Genomic DNA, 13,946 nt, shown 5'->3' on the forward strand with positions numbered 1-13,946 from the left:
CACTCTGTGGAGGCAAATTAGAGATGCTGTGATTAGATCTGCTTGCTAAGATTTATAAAAAGCATGTTTTATGTGCAGATCTGGAGGACAGACCCTCAGTTGGAGCACAGTGACAATATCCCTTTGAATTCAGAGAAAGTGCTTTGATTTAGACCAGCCTTTCTGTTGGTGGGAGGCAATATATGTTAATTAAAAAGCTGTCATGAGCAGCTTGTGATCTTTGCTTCTAGCCATAGGGTATGTGCAGTTCAACTACCTTTTATGCATATATTGCCAGAAAAGACATGTCTTACTGTGTTACAGTCTTTTTATAAGCTTTTCATAAGCCAACGTCTGGTTTAATTTTGGCAGGACTTCATTTGAGAGTAACATTTGTGCCTTAACATGTCGTTTCTGTGCATTTAACAAGAGGGAGCATAATTACTAGTGGGTTCTGCTAAGGGTAATTTTATATATAAAACAGGCTTCACAGTAAGTCATTCCTAGAGATTGCAATTATAAAGTCTGTCTTCTAGAAAAGATATTTCAAGTAGAGCTATGAAATATGTTTCTGAAGTAGTGATTTCAATGTTTTATTTAAGCAAACAATAATAAAGAGAGAAAAATAAGAGCATCATGGCTAGATCTTCTCAGACAAATTGTCTTTCAGCTCTAGCTAATATGTTTTTAAAGGTCAAATGATGCCCTGTGTATATCAGATGAGACCTAACTTGACATATGTTTCTATTGGCTTAACTATTGGCGCTTGTGGAGTAAAATACTGTGGAAAGTGAGCAGAAGCTGTCTTTAAATTAGGATCGATGATTCAAATTGTGCCGTTAGCTGTATTCAAACATGAGAAGAATGTGTAATAAAAATAGAACTTATTTTGGTTTCATTTTAATTTACTTTAAATACAAAGAGAAGCAAGAAGATCTTTGAAGGACAGCAGATTGACACACTCTGTCTTCCAAAAATGATTGCTGCCAATCAGAAAGTATGTGAGAGACAGATTTCATTATTCTATCCAATAATTTCCCACAGCACTTATCTTTACATAAATTTGTAAGAAAAAAAGAAATAGAAAAGCCGTGTTGGTTTATTGTATCATTACCAAAGTGTGTGTGTGTTTGTTTTTAACTGAATTGCACTGTGAAAAGCCAGTCTACCAAGATGGGAGTGTTTTATTCCTTAGCAGCTACTCTTGGGTGGAGCTTGGTAAAACAAGCCGACACTTCAAGCATCCAGTTTTCAACTTTGAATAGCCAGAATACAGCTGTAAATATTTTAACTATGTTCTGGGAAACCATGGCTGTTACTGCTACAAGCAGGTTAGATTGTTCATCAGAAATAAAAGCAGAAACTACTGCTGTCTCAACACATTTTACTAGAGGAAAGTACAGAAGAATCCCTTATGGCAAATAGAAATAACTCCAAACTGAGCTCTGTATCGCTGGCATGGAGAAAGATTAATTGCAAAATGTGATTTCTTACGCAGTTTGTTTTCATGGATGATGATGATGATGATGAGACAAAAACAGAAGTTACTTTTTAAATCCAAATTTGTCAGAATATGAAACTGTAGCTTCAAACTGAGAATCACCAAATTCGTTTGCTTTGCTTGCTTACTTCTTTTTTTCCCTGGCCTGAAGAACCTGTGTCCCTACTGGGGAAGGGGCAAGCAAAGTGCCAGTGGACATGATTTCTCAGTGAATTTTCCTGTTTGCTCATAGGGCACTTTTGTGCTTTTTATCATGCTGTCTGTGGGGTGGAGTTATTTAAGGAAAACATATGATCAGATATCCCCACAACTGTAAGATCCTAACAGCTCAGCCGTTTTGGATGGTTTTCTGCTTATTACTGAAGCATTAATTGCCAGCCTGAGATTTACCACTTGATAATACTGCCAACGTTCAGGTAGAGTGTAGATAAATCCAGAGGTCGTCCTGTTACCCTTTAGTGTATGATCTAGTACAGTTGTCAGGCTATTTGTTTTCACAGAAGGTAAATTATTAAGGTTTGATGTTTGAATATCTCTCTGAAGAGAGAGGTGAATGCTTGCCTGTGGTGAATTAAAAGGTGCTGTGCTCAGTGTTCCTCTTTGGTGGGCATGGGGAGAATATCGTCTTCAATTTGTCCTCTCTGGCACATGTCTTGTAAACTAGAAAGTAGTTGAAAATTTGGTAAGATTATTTACCCAGCAGTAATTGGAACAAGTCTCTGATAATTTTACATATAAACCCATATAAAGGACAACTGTTTTTATTGCTTTTATTTAAAATTTGAGGTGTTAAGGTGCTAGCAATGTTGCCTTCTGATTATTTGTGTAGATAAAGAGGAATCCCCAGGGAAGCCAGTGATTCCTTTGGAAGCAGTAAGGCTGTCACCACAGAGCTCTGTGCTTTGAGTTCTGTGCTTTGCTGCTCAGTATATAATTGATAAATACTCTTGATATATTTTGGGTGTTTATGAATTTCTCTTAAAGGAGTCATAGCTATGTAATTATGATTGATATTGAGGAAGCATATCATAATTAGGCTAATTGGCTGAAAGTTGAGTCTTACAAACCTTATTGTTGCTAGCAATATCACAGTAAACTTCTCATTTCATACTTGTGACATGCATGGCAGATGAGAATTAATTTTAATCATTTTTATATGTTTATTCTACAATATTTCCCTATGCTGTTTTCCCCTTATCTAGGTTTAGACTTCAGATCAAGTCATGCCTGCTTTGGTAACTGCCTTAGTAAAGCTGATCATCCATATAAGAGATGATAGGACTGGTAAAGCACCTGCAAAGTGTATCTGAAAAGTCTGCTCTTTTTCTCCTAAATGAGGTGTGATACGGACTATACTCCAGATAAGTTAAGATCAACTCTATGCCTGAAAAGTAACACTAGAATCCAGGAAAACTATCATCTGAAATTCAGAAAATATAATGTCCTTTTTCCTGTGATTCAGTGGGAGCTGCAGAAGAAGAATAATTCTTAGAAGGAAGCAGATTGTAGAGATTATTACAAAAGTGAAGATTAAATGTGCTTTCATATGCACAGACCATGTTTCATAAGAATTAAATGAAAAATTGCCATTTAAATACAAGATCATAAAATATTCTAAATGTAATGTTAAATAAATATTTGGTGCTGCTTTTTGACATGATGAGTGAATGCTGTCAATGAGTCAGTTTTCAGATGTTGAACTTGTTCAACTTGTTCTAGCTTACCTAGACTCAGAATAGCCATTCATTCTGTGTAGATTGTATGATTTTAATTATGGTCTCTTCCTAGGTTAAAAAAAAAAAAAAAAAAAGGACTGATGATAATCTGGTGTTATATCAATGTATAATATACTTTTTCTATGTCATAAAATTAGCAGTGCTAATAAAAAACAAGTTTACTACTAAATATTGACCCATATCTTCACATGCAGTTACTCATCCAGTATCAGTTTCTAACAAATGGCTAAATTTAAGCTAAATTATATTTTAAAAAATCACTGATTTATCTTCTAAAATTTCATTGCAATCAAATAATGCTTTGATATAAATTCTTGGATTGCTTTAAGTATCCAAGGAAATATTTTTATTTGCTACTTAGCATATACAAATGAAGTGAATAATATATTTATTTCTATAAAGGAATGTTATCTATTTACTTAGTCATTGAATTAATGGCTAAGGCAGGTCACGTTACCCCCACTGTTGTTTAAATTTGTACATATAACATAGTTATGCTAGTCACGTTATTAAATACTTTACATACCTGTGTCTTAATTTTGTTGAGAAGCTGCTAAGAAGTGTGATATAGTAAGACAATATTGATCCTTCCTTTTGTGGGATTGATAAAATACTTCTCTTGCTAGATGCTGCTGCAGAACCAGATAGATTGTGTTCGATGTAGTCCATCCATAGTCCTGAGTACCCTGTAAATGTACATCGACCTCAACCTCTCCAACATTTCAGAGCCAAGTCTCTAAGCAGCTTAGCAAATCCTTCTTTGTCTGCTTTGTGCTAAAATTATCAAATTGTTTTCTTGGATTTGCTGATGAATGTAAATCCAGTACAAGTGAATCGCAGGAACTGTTGAGGTGCTTTCTAAAGCCTTGATGAGCACATTCTTGTGTTTTCACAACTATATTAGCAGAGCAAAAAGAATATTTTGCAAAGAGACAAATTAATCTTCTTGATGATGCTGTTGATAAAACAAGAATTTTGTTCAGCTGGGCTCTTTCTGTAGGCACCTACCTAGCAAACAAGCACATGACTGCTTGGCACCTGCATAAAGGAGGTAGCGTTCATCCTTCCCTGGCGGCTGAGATTTGCCATAGAAGTTCTTTCCTTGGCACATTTTTCCCTGTCTGACCCAGATCCTTGAGGGACATGAAGCCCCCTGAGGTGCTGGTTCAGGTCCGTGAATGACCGGCTAATGCTGTGAGTGTATTTGAGAGGACAAACAGCTTGATTGAAGAAGCAAACGTCTTCCAACTAGGGTGCACGTGCCACATGCTGCAGGCCTTCTCTCACTACCTAACCAACAGAAAACACCAGGATTCTCCCAAGCTGTGTTTGCTACCAAAAAAGAGTAGAGAGATAGAAAAAAAACCATGCAAAGTATTTGTAAATAAAGGCAAAGGCACGATCCATTTCTCATCAGAACTTGAAGCATTGTAGAAAGAGAACTTTAAAAATACAATGAGAACCCATATTTTAGTGAGTTGGCAGGGGGATTTTTGGACCTAGCTTCTTAGAGTAACATGGCATTTATTTACGCATCAAATATCGCTTTTCTTTCTTTGTAATGCAAAAGTTCCTCATGTTCCAAACGCTCACAATGATGATAAATCATTACTGCACTGATTTATTGCCTTCTGCTGAAAAGCGATAGCTCTGTGACTCCAATTCATTGCTCACTGAGTTAAATGGAAGGATTTTCATTTGTTTCAGTGCTCTTTGGGACTGGTACTATATTCATGGAAAAAGTACTCAGTGCAGATTGATTGTTCTTCTAACATAGGTTGAACACATGCGCTTCATGTATAGTTCATGGCAAAGCAATCAACTTTTTAATTGCTCAAATTTTTAATTTTGATTAAACCATTCAATGATGTTCAGTAACAGAAATGCAATATTACTGTTTCTACTGCTGGCTTCAGTGCTTTGAAGTCCTTTGCTTCTTAATGCAAATTGAGTTGTCCAGGCCTGTGTTACTGGAAATTCTCTGCTACCAAAAGTAGAATAATATCCCCAGATACACATCCATCTAAGTGCTGAATGCCTTTCGTATAAATCTTGATTACCCAGACGTTCCAGAGATGTGTATCTCCTTGAAAATGTGTTATAGGCATGATTTTTAATGTCTTTTTAGCATTTACCATGTTAAAAGTTACAGGAACTTGCATTTTCAGTTTAGAATCTAGTACATATGCATTATATACATACATGCATTATATACATACTATATACTATATACTATATTTGGCAAAAAAATCATTAACTCCAGGAAAATTATCTGTCTGCTGGGAAGACTAAATGGTGGGTGTAGGGTCCCCTGAAACTGTCCTGCAGTGGCCATTCCCCATCTTTATTTCCTGAGGTAACAGAAAACTAAGACAGAAAGAGCTGACTGCCTTAGGTTCTCTACTAGCACTAGATGATAGACAGTAAAGACTTGCTGTCCAAATGTCCTAAACTAATATAGTTGCTCAAGTGATTTATGGTATTTCAAGGAGTGTATTCTGTTTTGCTGGAAACGTATTTCCCATTGTGAGGAAACGATGGTCATGAGCCCACAGGAGGAATCTTCTGCTGAGAAAAATATATTTTATATCCTGCTTTTGGGCAATTTGACAGGCATTTTGGTTCTGCAAAACAAACATGAGATTGGAGAGAAGGGACAATGTGTGATCATCACCACCAGTGAGCTGTCTTCATAAAACTGGAAATAACTGATGCTAGATTTCCTTCTTATGGCTCTGCTCACTGAAATAATGTTACAGTGCTGCAGTGTTAGTTGTGCTTTAACAGACTTTCACCCATTTGCCTCTCTTTACATTACAGATATCTGAAGAAACTTTTTGCTTTAACTGTCTTAAGTTTTAGGGTCTCTCCTCACCCATTTATCTAATTGATAGCATTTCTGGACCGTTCAAGAGAGCTGAAGCCAAATGCCATGTACCTTTGCTGATGTATGTGTGTCTGAAAAGGAGCCTGCATTGCTAATGGAAAAAATAATTTATGAGGTGGGCACTTTTCATGCTGAAGTGGATTATCAGCCAGCCAGCCTTCCAAAATTCAGGAGAGCCCCATGTGGGTGACGGACCAGTGCTTGTCAAGAGTGGGAAATGGGCAGGTATTCGCAAACCTGTCAGTCTGTCAGACTTAGGTTTGGAGAGCTCTGCTTTGCTATGGCAATGAAATCAGCTGCTAGATGAGTGTTTGTTTGTGCAGGTCCTTTTTGAATGCGAGCAGGGTGGGCAGCGCTCGGGAGCCGCGTTGCCGGGGCCGTCCCCAGCGTTTGTAGGCCTCTCTGCCACGGTGATGTTGTCGCTGCGCCGTTTTGGGCCGACCGAGCCCTTTTCCTGGAGTTCCTGCGTACGAGCCCGTGACTTGGCAGCCCAGCGTTGTTCCCGTGAACCTGTTCAGTCCCCAGATGTGCCCTCGTGTGCCGAATGGGCAGCTATGAGCTGTGGGGATTGCTGGAGCTGAGCACAGCGCTGCTCCCCTTGGCCTGGAGCCCTTTCCCAGGCTGGCCAGTGCCAGGGGATTTAGAGGAAACCACCACGGCACAGAAACATTTTAGACGTGCACCCCTGCCTTCTGTCCATCCCTGCTTGAAATATAAACAAATAAAAAAAACTGCCCCGAGTTTTACCTTTTGTGGGGTGTCTAAGCCCTGATTTCTCAGTGTTTTGGTAAGAGGATATTGGAGTTTTTGTTGCATCCTTACATAGCCTTGTATTCAGTGCATGACTGAATCTATCCAGTGAATTTAGTCTCATTTTATACTTATTTAGTCCTAGGGCGGACCTGAATGTATCTTTTTTAATAAAGATGTTACATCTTTATATTGCATAGCTGGAAAAACTTGACTTCTGCTTAGCAGTTCATGTTCTTAATGATGAGGGTAGATAGAATTTGTTGATAACATTAAAACAGTTCTGCTTGGCTTAATGTCACAGTTAGGCTTTTGCAAATGGAAACAAATCAGAGTTCATTGAAAGCCTCTGATCAGCTGCTGAAGAATGGAGAGTGAGTCCACAGCTTCTTGATTACTAATTCTCGCAAGAGGAGAAACAGTAGCTAGACTTGTAAATGCTTATATTAAATGTCAAGCAGTCCTGCTTTCGATCTTAATTAGGATATGTAATTTTTATGTAATTCCATCTCGGTAATTTAATATAAACTCTTGCATCTCGTGCTGCTTCTGAAAGCTATTTTTGTTTTAAAGCTAGGATTATTGCATGTAGCTTACATCTGTTTTTAAAAATCGTATTCTAGATTTTTTTTTGTCGTATGATCAAGCTAATTCTATAATCCATATAGCTGAAATAAGCAAGTTGTATTTATGTGCTAGCCACTCTGCACAGGTGGAATTTTCCCCACCTCCCTCTTTTTGGTCTATATATTGCAAATAGATGTATATATGTCACTTATCTGGTTAAATGGAGTTATATCATGAGTTAAATCAGATTTTTCAGGATATATAAATAGCTGACCCAGGCCAGTTATCTTCCAGTGCTGACCTGGGCAATCGCAGGGTATTGGCTGCACTGGTGACACCCACTTCAGCCTCCCGGATAATCCTCGTGCGGAGCTCCAGGGGAAAGGAAACAAACACCTAGGTGTAAACATGCTCCAGCTATTACACCTGGGTGAAATCTCCAGCCTGCTGCTGCATTTTAGAGCAAGCTCTCTTCTCTGTAGGTTTGACCTCTACTTCTTGTAGAGAAAAGGTGGTTACCAAATCTCACCTACTTGCAATTTAAAAGTTCTTCTGCTCCAGCAGACCCACTGGTCTAGCAGTGCTTTCCATTGAGGCGAGAGGAGATCTAGTTACTTAAATAATCAGTTGCGTGATGTCAACATATTATCCTTAGGTGGCGAATCATTCTTATAGAATATGACTTTATGTATGTATGTGCTTGTGTACAGTATGTATTTTCACTACTGATTATATCTGCCTGTCTGACATAAATTTAGTTATTTTGCAGATTTTGTGTAAATTTTCACGGCTATGAAATTCAGCTCTGTATGTATTCCCCTTTAATTCCTAGGTTGTCCTTTTCTCCATACTAATTACTTGGAAAACATAAATTTTATCACCTTTAAGCTCTTTTCTATATTTACCCTTTCTAACACCTGGAAAACAAACAAACAAGAAAAGGTTGGAGGGGGGCGGTTCTTCTTGTTTTATCACAGGGTTTATTAAAGAACAGGTACATATTAGATACCCTTCTTTCCATCAGTGTCAGATACCTGATCTTCTTACTTGATAAAGGCATCCTCTGTCCTCATCACAGTGAATAAATACTAGTAAATTAGTGCAAGACACCTACTGGCAGTGATGAATATAATGATGGGGAAGCTGGAGAAAAAAAAATCTGATTTGATATTTGTTAGACATATGTTCAGACAAGATGTATTTGGTTAATTGCTCTCTTTAAAAAGCTAAGGAAGGAATATATGCCCTTATCTTATGCATGGATGGACTATTTGCTAAATTGCTACTATCTTATTCTGTTGTTATATATAAGTATCACTGCACAAAGCTGGTGCCTGCTAACCAAAAGTCTTACCCTAAATTCTGTGGTTCACTTATTGCATAACTTTCAGAAGCTACTGATTGTTTTCTATGCTGTGAAAAGGAAGTTTTTTTTTTTCTGAAAATGATATCCTGGAAAATTGATCAGATTCGTGCTTGTACCTCATGACCGTCTGGAGGTTTTTAGTCTGTGCTAATGTTGCTCATATTGCCTGTTCAGTTCTGTGGGAGCCAAGAAGTCCAAACCAAACTTTTCTTTTCTCCATCTAATCCTTGACTTTCTGCTCTACCAGTCTTAGAGTTTAAGGGCTGTGACAGGCTAGGCATGAAAAGTGAAAAACCTCAGCCTTTATTTTTAGAACTATTCTGAAGAGCTACTGAGATGGCTTCTGAAAAGATAAAAAAACATAAAGAACTGATAACATATTATTTGATTTTTTCTTTCTTTCTTTCTTCCTAATTAAAAGAATTCCCAAATCCGAAAAATGCTGAAAATTTTCTCTCCACTTATCTCACTATGGTCAAATGTTATTGTGGAGTGTAGCAAGACCACCGGAGAATTAGTCTGTCGCTCAGACGTGGGATGTGGTTGTAAGCAGGAATCAGCAGAGCCTGCAGGAGTGGAAGGGAAGCAGGAGTGTAACATGATGGATCAGAGCTCTCAGCAGTGATTGCATCTGCCTGTTTCTCATTGCATGGCTTCTTAGAGCGATAGTAATATTCCTGTTGTATACAAATATGAAAATTATAACTCTTGAGAGAGAGAGATGTGCATTGAGTGGGGCGGAGATTAAGTATGAACTCATGCAAAAGCAGGAGGAAAGTGCAATTAAAGCTACACATAGTCTTGTCAATGAAGGAGATCTGATGTGTGCCTTTACTGTCTGGGGACACCTCAGCAGTGCAGCGAGATGCAGTGGGGGCTTTGCGCCTTGCACAAGGCAAGGGCAATTGCAGTGTGGATGTGCATCATATATAATTTCTTGGAGGTAAATAAGGAAGAGGATGGAAATAAGGAAGAACTTGTGGGTCTAGGAAAAAAAAAAAAGTCATGTTTTCAGAGATCGTTTATGGAACCAAAAAAGGAAAGTCCTTAAAAATGAGACTTACAGTGAAGAAGATATTCCCATTTTGGCAGGAGATGATGCTGGTAGTAAAGGTGGAGGTGAGTGTCAGGATGACACTTTGGTCATGGTCTAGGAATCAAAGTGTACTCGTCTGGGGAAACATTAATACACTCAAAGCATAGTAGTGTTTTATAGGAAAGAAAGATAAGAGAGTTAAAATAAAATGTGATAGTATGAACTTCTGACTGTCCACATATGTGGAAACAGTGGAAAAACTTTTGACTGTTGCAGAAAAAAGTTTTGTTGAACTTGCAAGAATTGTGATATTATTTGACCTTCTCTGAGTGTATATATTATGGTTATGATTAAGCAGTAGTGACGATTAGACTTCTGGAAGTAAACGTGGGTTGCCCTGGTTTTGTGGGAATTTGGAGCAAACCTGCCAAGAACTTGCCTGGTATAAATGTAAAGGAAGTGTTGCATTTATAATGAATTAGTGTTATTTTTTATTATTTTTATTAATATTTTAATAAAATGTTGTACTCATTTTTAATCTATTATCTTTTCAGGTATATATTCTTTTCAAAAAATACATTCTAAGTTCTTTTTTTTCTTTCTTTTTTTTTTTTTCCCCAGCGGATTCGAGAACTAGAAGATAAAATAGAACTTCAAAGGCGGCAACTCAAAGAAATTGAGGAAAAGGTAAATAAAAGTCCTGGATGATGCTAATGAATATTTTTCCATAGTAACTTATTTCTCACTCAAGCTAGTAGTACATATTTTAATATTTAGAGATCTATTTCAATACTAGAAAGATGAAATTTAATTTCAAAGGATTTCTGCATTAAACAAAGTGCGGTCTGTAATCTGCTCAAAATTATTTGTTAGCTGGGTTTTTCACCAAGTTTTGGTGTGAATCAAGAAACTATAGAAAGACTTGTCTGTATTGGACAGAAGTGGTTATTTAAACGGTCTTTAGATGATGATCCTTTGCTAAATTCTCTGTCTCTCAAAAAAAGTGATTATGGCACGTGATGAATGCTGCAAATCAAAAATCTCTTGCTTTAAACAGAAACAAGCTTCAAATTACCATCCTAAATACAAATTTTCTCCAGTTTTGAAGAAGTGACACTGAGACTTAAGACAACAAATATGTTTAAGTGGGTCTCTGGACCCCCAGTCCAGAGATGTCACCAAGTTCCCTGACTGTGGCTCCACGTTTCCTAGGCCTGGGGAGCTTAGGCTGGCCTGCACCACACAAGCTGCCAGCGGGGTGTTCTCCGTGCTCTAGCGGGATTTTAGTTACGTTGCTTTCTCTAAAATAGAGTCCAGATTCTGAGGTCAGTCCTCTAATCTCAGGTGAAATGAGGGTGCCAGCTCCCAGGGTGAACCTGTACAGATGACTCTGAGCCAAATGGGAAGAGGGTGTTGTTGGAGGACCAGTGAATGGCACAGTTCTCCTTCATGATTCTTTTGAAGGTTTAGTATGTTCATGACTGCAGACTGATTCCTACATGCTGGTGGCTTCGAGGAAAATGAGTTTCTTGCGGAAGGAAGACTTAGACTTTTGAAGGACTAGAATTTTTTATAGCTGAGCCTCGCTCTTGGGCGAAACTAAGGGCAACGCATCACTTTTACAATAACTGTGGCATGATTGCAGCTTTGTATTTTCCTTTATGAATGATTGAATTCAAGTTGTGCATTTTGTGTGAAATTCTGTCAAGCTAGAACATAGAAATGGCACCGTTTTGCCCATTTGGAGATTTTTCAGCCAACAATCCTACTTCCAAAGGCTATATGCCACTATAGTGTAGAGTGGCAATTTTGTTGAGGAATAAGTGCCCTTTCAGCTTGTGTCATGCTTTTCTTGTAACTGATTCTCTACACTTCAAGTCCCATTTAGTTTGTGCCCTTGGCTTGGTAAGTCTTGGTTCAGGAAAGCATTTAGGCATGTAATTACACGTGCGTGCTTAACTAAGTCAGATAACAAGGCCTATTGTTTCTGGAATTTACATAATCCTCAAATACTACCATTTGCAAAACTGCCTTCAAATGCTGCACTTTGCATTATGTGTCTTCTTTTCAGAAAAAGATGGCTATACTCTATCTTTCTTCCACATCAACTCAATTAATATTGATGTAAGACTTAACTGCTGTAAAATAATATAATTGAATTTCATATTACATATCTTATATCTTTTTTCTTTTCTTCTTTCCTCATTTTCTTTTGATCTTATTTTATAGTTTTTGTTCCTTTTTTTGTTTTTTTCACTAGCATTCATTCTGTGGCCTTGATGATGCAACTGAGCCAAGAAGTGTGGTTTGTATTCTTTATATTTCTTTGTACTTAATTTTTAGCTCTTTAATTTTTGTCCTGCTTTGAGAATAACCTTTATAAGACCCTGAAAAGATAGGGAAGGGTGCAGTGCTTTTGCTAACATTAAGATGAAGACCAACTATAAAATTCAGTCTGGATATTTAAGGTACCTTCTTAGGCTTCTGCCAAAGGTCATCAGGCTCCCAACTAGAAATTACTTTGCGTTCTTGGATACTGCCTGCCTTGAATGCCATGAGTGCCTCTATGGTTCTGCAGAACAGATACATTTGGTCTGAAAATTGAGTATTGCTGTATGAGCCTACCTTCAGACATACAGGATAACGGGATGACTAGCATTTTGTAATGTTTTTTTCCCCAAAAAAGTCATCCCGTAAGTGCCACAAACCAACATAAAATGGCTCAGTTCTCACAAATTGAGTCACAAATGACTCAATTCTCTCAATTTCCGGAATGCACATATATTGTGGTGCCAACATGGAGCAAGTTCCCTTAATTCATCTTGTTTCATCAGTTAAATCTGTTAAATCTATAATGTTGATTAACATTATAAAGCCTATGTTAAAAGACTTATGTATAGTTACTTATTAGTTGAAATCCTGCACATTGCTGGTTATTAAAGGGTAAATAGCGTGTTCAGTGATGGTAACCTTGATCTTGTAATTTTGAAGATTTGTTTCTAAGTAAATGTTATCAGTCTAAAACTGAGCAGGTTTCTTTGATTTTTTTTTTTTTTTGTTTCTACAGGATATTAAAAGAGCCTGTGGAGTGAACAGCTGAGTCCACGTGCAAAAATAGAAAATATTTATTTGAGCAGCTTTAAATTGGTGCATTTTTTCTAAAAATGGTTTGCATAATACTTCAAGCTGCAAGACATTTTAATTTAAAATTATAAGTTTTTAAAAAGATATCGCTTCAAGCTGGAATGATACGATAATCAAATAAGGACCGGCACCTCATAAACACGGGGAAAAAAAAATCAAAATGGAATTTGCACTCGCACACCAATCAAACACTGGAGAAAAAATCAAGTGCAATTATAGCTGCTGTGTGAACTATTATCTACCAAATGGTTTTATTACAGTACTGAGATCTCCGTCTTCATACTGCATGCTTTCAACAAATGTGGTTTGTATTTCACCCAGGAAACACAGAACCTCCTTTTTAATATCTCTTTAAAAAGCTAGATGTTTGGCAATGAATTCTCTATAGTAAATAGCTGACAAGAAAAAAAAAACTGTTTGAAGTTGAAGCACATAGAAATTTAGAATCCCACAGTGATAAATTTCATATTAAATATATAAGTTGGAAATCCACAGATGGAGAGAGGTTTTGGCTCCGTGGAAAGGGAAGATGAGAGATTGGATTAAGCAAGCTTTCAAGCGAGTAGGAGCTGCACTGGAGAATGGTATTCTCAATGTCTTTTGAAAATGTAGGCAACAACTTGTAAAAGTGTCACTGGGAGAATGAAAGATCTTGAGGTGGAGTGAAAGGTCAGAAAAACAGAATACATGTGGTCAATCATCTCTTCAAGAAGAAAGAGAAGCTTGAAGACACAGGAATTGCTGTGTAGGTAGTATGTGATGAGCAGAGATATATTTGAAAAGAAATACTGAGGAAAAGATGATATCCTCTCAAGTGAAACATACAAATGTTGATGTCTTGAAGTAAACTTGGCAAGAGCTCACCAAGCAGAGGTACCACGGTCATGGACATTGACCACCTGCACCATAAACCAAATTTGGGGTGAAGCACAGACTGAAAAATTGGAAGTTGAAAAGATTTGTTTAAGATGGAGAATGGT

General features: G+C 37.4%; 1 protein-coding gene across 1 annotated transcript in view; it reads left to right on the forward strand.

Annotated features, from left to right (window-relative positions):
* JAKMIP1 (janus kinase and microtubule interacting protein 1) overlaps nucleotides 1-12,965 on the forward strand; it is a 67,504-nt gene extending 54,539 nt beyond the window's left edge. Inside the window, exons 19-21 of the mRNA XM_026034189.1 lie at nucleotides 10,444-10,509; nucleotides 12,083-12,127; nucleotides 12,890-12,965. Of these exons, the coding sequence (XP_025889974.1) occupies nucleotides 10,444-10,509; nucleotides 12,083-12,127; nucleotides 12,890-12,922 (144 nt within the window). The 3' untranslated portion in view covers nucleotides 12,923-12,965. The remainder of the gene's footprint in view (nucleotides 1-10,443; nucleotides 10,510-12,082; nucleotides 12,128-12,889) is intronic.
* The last annotated feature ends 981 nt before the right edge of the window (nucleotides 12,966-13,946 follow it).

Source organism: Nothoprocta perdicaria, unplaced genomic scaffold (genome assembly GCF_003342845.1).
Source record: "Nothoprocta perdicaria isolate Ctin4 unplaced genomic scaffold, notPer1 scaffold_14, whole genome shotgun sequence".
In the NCBI taxonomy this organism is placed as follows: Eukaryota; Metazoa; Chordata; class Aves; order Tinamiformes; family Tinamidae; genus Nothoprocta; species Nothoprocta perdicaria.